Source organism: Nanorana parkeri, unplaced genomic scaffold (assembly GCF_000935625.1).
Source record: "Nanorana parkeri isolate BGI_ZX_2015 unplaced genomic scaffold, ASM93562v1 scaffold730, whole genome shotgun sequence".
Taxonomy (NCBI): Eukaryota; Metazoa; Chordata; class Amphibia; order Anura; family Dicroglossidae; genus Nanorana; species Nanorana parkeri.
Window position 1 is genome coordinate 149,309 of NW_017306998.1, and position 9,609 is coordinate 158,917.

Here is a 9,609-nt window from a genome sequence, read left to right on the forward strand (position 1 = left end):
CTTTAAAGCTGCATTCACACATCTTGTTTACAAAATAAAGAGTATTGGAAAGTTAAGAGTGCCACCTACAAATATAAACTGAGCTTTTTTAAAATAATAATACTTGCTTTATTTTGATAAGTGTGACAGCAATCATTTCATTTGGATCGCAATCATACTGGTATTAACCTTTTCTCGGGTAGGGATGAGGGAACTTAATTTGGATGATGTGGGGGTGGCAAGGGTTAAAGTGTTGGTGAAATGTGAGTGGTGGGGGCAGGGCTGGGAGGCCGGCCTGTGATTGGCTGCTAGAATGTGATTAATATGCAGTCACTCAGAAACTCCGCCAAAGGCACTTCTTAACAGGAGAGAACTGGAGAAGTTTGTGTGCAGTGGCGAGACCGTCCCATCCCGAGACAGAGCTGCGTCCCTCTTGTTTCTTACTGAACTGGATTCCCGCAATCCCCCGCACTTCCAGCTACCAATGTATAGCATGCTGGACACTGATATCAAGAGCCCGGTGCAGCAAGGCAATGCGCAGACCGGGGGAGCCGGCGCTCCGGGGGGCAAAGGCAACGCCGCCAGCCAGGACCAGGACCGGGTGAAGCGACCCATGAACGCCTTCATGGTATGGTCCAGGGGGCAGAGGCGGAAGATGGCCCAGGAGAACCCCAAAATGCACAACTCTGAGATCAGCAAGAGGCTGGGGGCCGATTGGAAGCTTCTGAGCGACACCGAGAAAAGACCTTTCATAGATGAGGCCAAGAGGCTCAGAGCTGTCCATATGAAGGACTACCCGGATTACAAGTACAGACCAAGGAGGAAGACCAAGACCCTCCTGAAGAAGGACAAGTACTCTTTGCCTGGCAACCTTCTGGCACCAGGTGTGAGCCCAGTCTCCAGCTCGGTTGGAGTGGGTCAGAGGATAGACACTTATGCCCACATGAATGGCTGGACTAATGGGGCTTACTCTCTGATGCAGGACCAGCTTGGCTACTCGCAACATCCAGGGATGAACAGCCCCCAGCTCCAACAGATGCACAGGTACGACATGAGCAGCCTGCAATACAACCCAATGATGTCCTCAGCTCAGACCTATATGAATGCAGCTTCTACCTACAGCATGTCACCAGCCTACAACCAGCAAACCTCCACCGTCATGAGCCTGGGCTCCATGGGCTCAGTGGTTAAATCAGAGCCCAGTTCCCCTCCACCTGCCATCACCTCTCACACTCAGAGAGCCTGCTTAGGAGATCTGAGAGATATGATCAGCATGTACCTGCCACCAGGTGGGGATGGCAGCGATCCATCCTCCCTCCAGAACAGCAGATTACACAGTGTCCACCAACACTACCAAAGTGCAGGGACTGGGGTCAATGGCACTGTACCACTAACGCACATTTAAAAGACACTTCTCCACTTTAAATCGGACGCTTTTGCTTGCGTGACAAGCATATCAGAATGCAGAAAACTTGAGGACAAGGAATCAAAAGGGTGTGTTTTTTTTTTTTGTACAAAGTTTGCGCAAACTTTTAGAGCACAGAATGTTTTTTTTTTGTTTGTCGGGGACTTCAGTTTTTAGAAGTAACTTCGGGACAGTTAACCATAATCCAATGTTTACATGTTTTATTGATCCGCTCAAGACTTTTTTCTTGAGTTTTATCCAAAACTGTAGCTTTTACCATTTAACTTTTAGCATTTTTTTTGAACTTTACAAAAAAAGAGATGTGCGGGTCGCAAACGCAAGACTTTTCTTTTTCTTTTAATTTATAGCAAGTTGTATTTTTTTTCTTCACCTGTAAAGTTCTGTAAAAACGTTTTTATTTTTAGTTTGTCTTGTTTTCATGAAATGTTACTGTGAATTTTAACATATCACCAAAAAAGAAATATTTTTTTTTTTTTAATTTGGTTTTTACAAACTTGAGCTGAAAGTCAACCACAAAACCAATAAATTTTCTAAGAGGAATAGAAGTGTCCTTTATATTTTTTTTCTTGTTTTTCGTGCATGCTTTTGTACTGTGTGTGAAGCAGAACTGATTATGTCTGACCTATTTTCATCTATGTGGTTATATATTTTCTGACAGCGCTAATTTTTGTATCGGTTTAAAGCGGGGCCAGCAAGACCTATAGGGCGTGTTTATTTCTAATTGCATTAGAATGCAATTGGGGAAATTACTGACATTTTAAGGGTGTGAATGTGTAGAAAAATGACTAAGTTTATACACTAGCCTCAGTTCGCAAAGCTTTAACGCAAGGGTAAAGCTCTTCATTTAGCTATGTGACCTATAATTTTCAAACCTCATTACATTCAGCTTATTACTGCCTATATTTATATACATTTTTTTTTCTTTTTTTAGTGTTGGCTTTGTGAATTCAGTTTTTTTTTTTAAAGGTTCTTTTCATGAATGACTGCAGGGCTTTTTTTTTTTTTCTTTATATAACTAATCCATTCGTTTTACTATTGGCTTGCATGCAGCTAATTTAATTTTTTATCTCCTATTCCTATGAAGTAAGTTGCCTCATTGCTAAAGGCAAGAAAAGTAAACGACCTGAACTATTTCCTGTTGTCCCAATAAGAATGTAATTTTATCTTCTGTCCGTCCCCCAGGCTAAACGGTGCTAACTAGCCACAACTCTTAAGATTTGATCTGTCAGATTACACATTTCACCATGTAGTGTAATGTATTTTCCAAAGCAATCAAATTCTCACTGAATGGGTAGAGCCTTGCTACAGCTTTGGTAAATCTCTGACAGATCAGATCTTCTAAAATGTCTGGCCAACACTCCATACTTTTGTAAAAAAAAAAAGAATCTAAGCCTACAGCAGCTTATTGCATCCAGATAGGTCAGTGTATGGTGGAAGTGTGTTTAATCGGTAAGGTCTATGCTTGATGATGATCAAACCCTATCAATTCTATATTTATATAATTTGCTGCTGCCAGATTCGTACTGGGAAATGACTTAAAAGTAAGGGGTGTTGGGGTTTGTATTTTTTATCAAGCTAGAAGCACAGTGCTTCGGAATGAACTAATTTTGCACACTGACAATTAGTGAACAGCAATATTAAGTACTTGTATGTGGCTAGGTATGGCGATGCACCATTATCCTTTGCTGCAAAAAGTTTGTGACCTGTTGCATTTGTTTTTGATGCATCACAAAGCCCATTAATTTTCAATAGGTTGCCTTTTAATACTGCACACATAAATGTGCCCTAAAGCTTTTTCTATATTCACCTATCAGACCATGTTATTTGGTGTTTTTAGTACTATTTATTTATTTATTTTTTATTTATTTTTTTTTTAAATCCTTTTAGGTATTGACCTACAGGGTTATTCCCAAAAGGGTGAAGAGTTTGGAGAAGGCAGAAAAAGAACAATCTAGGACAACATAGCTGATTTGGACAAATTCTCCAATTAAGCTCAGCTATAGTGTCCTACATTGTTCACTTCTCAACTCTTCACTCTTTAGTGAATCACCCTGCTAATATTTCAAACTGCTATCATAGGGTATCTCTTTGAAGGTAAAGATCTGCTATAAAAGCGGGTATGTATGCCATGGCAACCTGTGAGGTTGTGTTCTATCTAAATCTGGTTGCCATGTGTTAGTGATTTTTGTAGCCAAAATAGTTAAGTGAACTCAAAGTTCAAGTTTCCTGGCTGCCATCTGTAATGCTGTCCAAACTTATCAATATTCTGATCAGATGTAGCATTTATTGATTTGTTATCTTCATCTTGATCCCTTCAAACTGTTTTTTCTTAATGAAAGTGATCAGATGCGTGTATGTAATGTTATTGATATATATATATATTTTTTTTTTCCAATCTATCTCTATCACACTCATTGGAAGTGAGGTGTATTTGATGCCAGAGCATTTACCACTTGTGCATCAAATTATTATTTAATTGATTAGTTGTTCCATCTGATTAACATCCAATCTCATGAAAATCTGGTGAGATCATTTGATCTCATTGGGAAGGTAGGAGACAATTTGTTCAAGTGTGGCCAGCATTTATGGGTAACTGTCATGCCTTTTTAATTACAGAAGTCCTTCCAAAATATTTGGGAAAGTAATTTTCAGATTAATACATTTTGAATGTATCTGAGGACAGCAAAGGCCCATGAGAGGATAACCTTTTGAATGTTTCTCTGTGTCCTTTTGACTGCATTATACACTGGTGTGCACACATTTTTGAATTCAAGCCTCATAATGAAGTAACTCGGCTTTGGGGCCGATTCTTTAAAAAATTGGAGAAATGAGAACAAAAATGAAGTTACCAATAGTGATATAGTTAACAAAAATTCAGATTGGCTTATATGGCCCAACATTCTACTTTTATTTTTGTTTGTTTGAACTTGACTAACTTGTTGCAATAACAACAATTGGCTGTTGTGAACTAAAGCACAGAATTACACTTGCTAATCTACGTCTGCTTAGAATAGACCTGAAAATGAAAGGTGAAATGTGGTTGGCAGATTTTATTGCCAGTAAATGCTCTTCACTTTGTTCTAATACATACTTGATTAAAGGTTTAAATCTAGTGTATCTATAAGAGAAATTGCTCATGTATGAAGCCTAGGTCCCAGTGCTATAGCCAAGACCAAAGAAACCATCCTTAGTTTTTTGCATTTATGCAGCTTGTGCTGAGAAATTTGGCAGTGGAAAATGTGCAGTTTTGGTAACTTGATTCTCAAACACCTTTCTAAAAGGTGCATATTGGTGCTGAAAAGGGTCTTGTGTTTGGAGATTTGTTATTTAAGTTCACTGCATCCAGCAACATTAATCTGGGCACTTGGTACAACATGATCTTTCATCAAAATAAGTACAGTTAAGCGTAGGTAGCGTTTTTTCTGCATAACACGGTTTCTTTATCATGCATTAGAATACAATTTCCAGTTTGTTATTCCAGCAGATGACCCTGTTTTGTCTGAGACTTACAATATGCTGTCTGATGCCACTGTAATATGAATAGTATAAGTGCTATTTTTGTAGCAATTTACCTGTTTGGAAAGCACAAGCAATAGTATTGGGAGAACGTAGGAGACCAAACTTATAAGAAGGGATCCATCAGAATGAAAGTTTTATACAACTTTTCCATTCATTCAGATTGGAAAATGGAGAGAGATGAATAATGATAACCTGTCACTCTGCGTTAATGTCTCAGAGTCTTTAATGGGGACAATGTCCAACATGCCCCGAAAGGCAGATGTGCCTTGCAGGTGATGAAATCCCTACAGAAATACAAGCATTATAAGATCTCTACAGAAAAGAGATGCAAGGGTGCTGTCATTGCCCAGCTGCTACTGTAAATGCTTGTTTCTAAACTTTTCCTGTCTTCAGTATGAGTTCCCTTCTGGAGAAAGCATGCACAAGCAGAGTCAGAACTTCTCATCTGCATATTTGCGCAGGGACTTAAGGTACTGAATTCAATAGATGAGTATAACAATTTGAGAATTTTGACATTTTAAGAATAAGAGGTTAACAGTGGCAGGTCACTTATCCTTTCAACACAAGGGGTAAGGAACTCAACAGCTTTAAAAGAGAAAATGTCAGAGCTGTCTGCTTTATGGTGTCCACAAAAGTAATTTGCTACATCATCCAGCTACCTTTTTTTTCTGATCTGAAGATGGTTGCATGTCTGTGGGCACTATGTGACAGATCTCAATGGAATATATGATTTCCTGGCTTAGAAGGTGAGGCGGATGCATGGGATATCTTCATGAGCATGCCTGGCAGATACCAACAACCAGATTTGGGTCCATGGGCATTTTCAGATTACACCTTGAACCCCTTATATATGGATAGAGTTTATTGTATGGCATGAGCGATAACATACCTATGTATGGAGAACAAACATATTGCTGGAGTACAGCAGACATACATTGCTAATGATCAACGGTATTTAACACAGGTATTTATACAGCGCCGACAAATTATGCTACCGCTTTACATAATGCATATTCACATCGTTCCCTGCCCTCAAGAAGCATACGATCTAAGGTTCCTACCTCACATTCACATATAATACAGTACCATTTAACCTTTCAGCATGCCTTTGGAGTGTGGAAGTAACCAGAGTACCCAGAGAAAACCCATGCAAGCACAGGGAGAACATGTAAACTCCTTGCAGATAATGTCCTGACTGGGCTTTGAACCGAAGACAGAAGTGCTAACCACTACGCCACTGTCCTGGCAAATTACTTCAGGTGTTTAAATTAGTCTACTATTTAAATCTTCTCCGTAGAGATGAATATAGATAAACCACAAGTGACCATTATTGCCTAATAAGCAGTAGTGGAAATATCATCTTATGTGCATCAATCAGGTGAAAGGTTTGTCCAAGTCTGATTATCACGGATCAAGACTGCTTGTTGCTGAACAACCAGATTCACCTGTACATGGCCAGCCTGGGTCTAACCTGGAGAACTACCCCTGATAATCTGAGCTAGAGTTTTCCTGGATGAAGCATAAAAATAAGACTACTCTTGCTAATCACCTTTGGAAATAATATAGCCCCCTATGCAAGTAAGAATATACATTTTATTAGGAAACTATGTGATTTGAGGATTGTTATTAACACTTGTAAAGTATAGTAGCTCTTTTATTACCAACCTTCTCTCCAGCCCAGTAATTCCAACCTGAAACAAAAAATTTACATTACTTACATACATACAAGGCTTTTTAGGCTGTGGCGAGACTGTTGGATAGCACTAGACTACAGCAAAAGTGCATTCAGATGTGATTTCAATTTTAGGTAGATGCTGGCAGGTTTAATCATCCACTGGCTTCCTGTAGAGGGGACTCTGAATGTGTAATGGCTATAATTGAGCTACCTGGGTTGCCTGCCTGACATGGCGACAACAAGAGGGTCTTACCATTCCCATTCATTCTTTATTCATTTTACATTAAGAAAAGAGGCAGCAGGAATAATGAAACAACTGCAGCAGAAAGAATGAGATTACAGGACAGTAGAAAGCAGATCTGGGGCCTACAACTTCAGCGTATTTTTTACTTGCTCTGCAGTAAAAAAAAGCATTTTTCACTGCAATACTCACCCTATCTCCTGAACACTTACTGCTCTGCTATCCTGCACTGGTCCTCTTCCACGGTCATTGACAGACAGTGTAATTCATAATACCCTATGGGGTCTCATCACACCAGCTTGGGCGTAAAGGAAAATGACATCATCACATCAATATGTAATGCCATATATGCAGCTTAGAGGACCTGACCACTTGGTGAAAAAAGACTGGACCTAGAAAAAAAGTATGTATGTTGATTTTTTTTCAATAAAAGTGGGAGCAGGTTGGAGGGTGGGTGGGGGGCGACGACGACGACCAGCCCTAGAGTTAGAGCAGAACTACACCCTCCTATTCTTTACATCCAAGAAAGGTGCCACCTCAGCCTATATTTGCCATCTTCTATGCCAGCTATGACATCAGTCATTTGAGGGCTTGAAAGTTTGGCTGATAGCTGAAAATAGCTTAACAGTTATCACCAGGGGCAGTTAAAAGTAATTGTTTTGGGAAACATTTAAATTGGTGGTTCTAGTTCCACTTATAAGGCTTTAATCTGAGAGATTAATGGTACATATTTGAAACCAACGTGGTATTTCAGAATACGTGCCCCGCCGCACAGTCAGACAGGTGACACCCCTTATCTCCTGTGTGTTTACTAGAAAACCAGCTAATTGATTTAAGGAAAAGAGGCTCACCTAGGAAAGTTAAATTTCACTTTGTAAAACTAATATTTGTAAGGTGAAGCTGTGATTACTTTGAATACCCAATTATGTACCTGAAATTTCTGTTTGCTTAATTTACCTCGTACATTATTGGATATTTAAAGTAAACACAAGTTCACCTTATTGACTTACATTCGCTTTGCTATGTGAATAACCTCTACTACTTTAATAAATCAACCTCCATTGAGTCAGTATTATCACCTCTCTACCGTAAACAGGGCAGCAACCCAAGAGAAAATATGTAGCAAAAGGTTTTGCACGCAGCTCCAAGTTCCAATGCTTTATTATAAATAGATCTACAAACATCTCACATAATACAGGTCTCTTACGTGTTCCAGCTGCAAACGACCATAATCATAACTATGAGATAGTGTAAGCGACCTGTATTATATGAGCTGTTTGTGGGTTTATTTATAATAAAACAATTGGAACTTGAAGCTGTGTGCAGGACCATTTGCTACACTTTTTCCATTAGATTGGATTCCATTTGGATATTGCAATCAATTGCATGATACCTATGTGCATTGGAAGGCCAATAAAACCTTAACAGAAGGGTGAGTGATAAAGGTTGAAGGACTGTACAATGGTCAAAATAGTTGGCACCCAAGAACATGTCTCAACACCTAAAGCCCCTTAAAAACATAAGGTAGTTTGAAGTCGAGCTACAGCCCAACGTTTTTTTTTTTTGGTTTTTTTTGCTTCAGATGGTGTATGGAAGGCTTATAACATGTGTCAGGTTTTTATTCTATGTGTGCTCATTAGACAGCATTTTCTTCTTCCCCTATTACAGAATCCCAACAAGCAAGTGAAAGAAAATCTACTGAAAATTATGGGAAATCCAAATTGATAGTTGTCACCAGTACATGTCTCCATAAGAAAATCTCCCCTTCTATTTCAGTGATAGTTCTGACATTTTAGATTTCCTGTATACAGTTGACTTATGGTAATCCTTACCGGATGTCCCGGAAAATTTAGATTTCCCTTCACTTTCTGCACTGGTGACACCAGAGCCCAAAATAAAAAAGTACCTTCCAAACTGGGATACCCAACATGCATTCTAACCTTTCCCACTCCTTCCAAAACTAGAAAAAAGTTTTGTCTGGAGTTACAATTTAACTCTCCACTATCGACCACACACTAACCTGTATGTTTTGGGAGGTCTGGCCCTTTAAAAAGTGCTACTGCAGAAAGATGACAGTATCAACTGTTACACCCTTTAGGAAAATGCTTTATAGTGCCTAGTACCAGGGACCTAAACTATCAATAGATTTTAAAAACTAATAGACAGGAACCATTTAAATGGTTAAATGCACATTGAGGTTGTCAGTGTGAGCTTACATTTATCACAGTATACTGAATAGCTGGAAGAGCTATTGCACTGAGCAAAGGCTGTTTTAAAGGCAGAGTGCCCTCATGCAGAACCCCAAATAGGCATAAGCAGTCTGTGGCTCCCCAGCTGTTATTGAATTTAAACTCTTTGAGAGTTCAACCAACCAGTTATATTTCAACAGAAACTGTTAAGCCATATGAGTACTATTGGTAAGCAGAGCATGTGTTGAACAGTAGTTTTTAAATTTATAACTCATTCTTAATAGGAAGTTTTTTTTCTGTCTCACAGTACCATGGAGTTGCAAACAAGCAAACTGTATAGCTTGAAAAGAAATCCGCATTTCTCAACATTTGTAATGTCATGGCACCCTTTAAAAGTATGCAAAGTATCCCCCTTTCGTATCAGATTCCCCCCTTCACACCAGTAGCCCCTTCACATCAAAGTACTCCCCATTTCACATCAAAGTACTCCCCATTTCACATCAAAGCCCCCCATCACATCAGAATCCTTACTTTTTCACATAAAGAACACCCTTCACATTAGAGTACTCCCTTTCATATC

General features: G+C 39.2%; 1 protein-coding gene across 1 annotated transcript; it reads left to right on the top strand.

Annotated features, from left to right (window-relative positions):
- The first annotated feature begins 334 nt into the window (after positions 1-334).
- On the top strand, positions 335-1,521 carry SOX30 (SRY-box 30). The gene has a single exon (XM_018564152.1). The coding sequence runs from the start codon at positions 464-466 to the stop codon at positions 1,382-1,384; it is 921 nt and encodes a 306-aa protein (XP_018419654.1). The 5' UTR covers positions 335-463; the 3' UTR covers positions 1,385-1,521.
- The last annotated feature ends 8,088 nt before the right edge of the window (positions 1,522-9,609 follow it).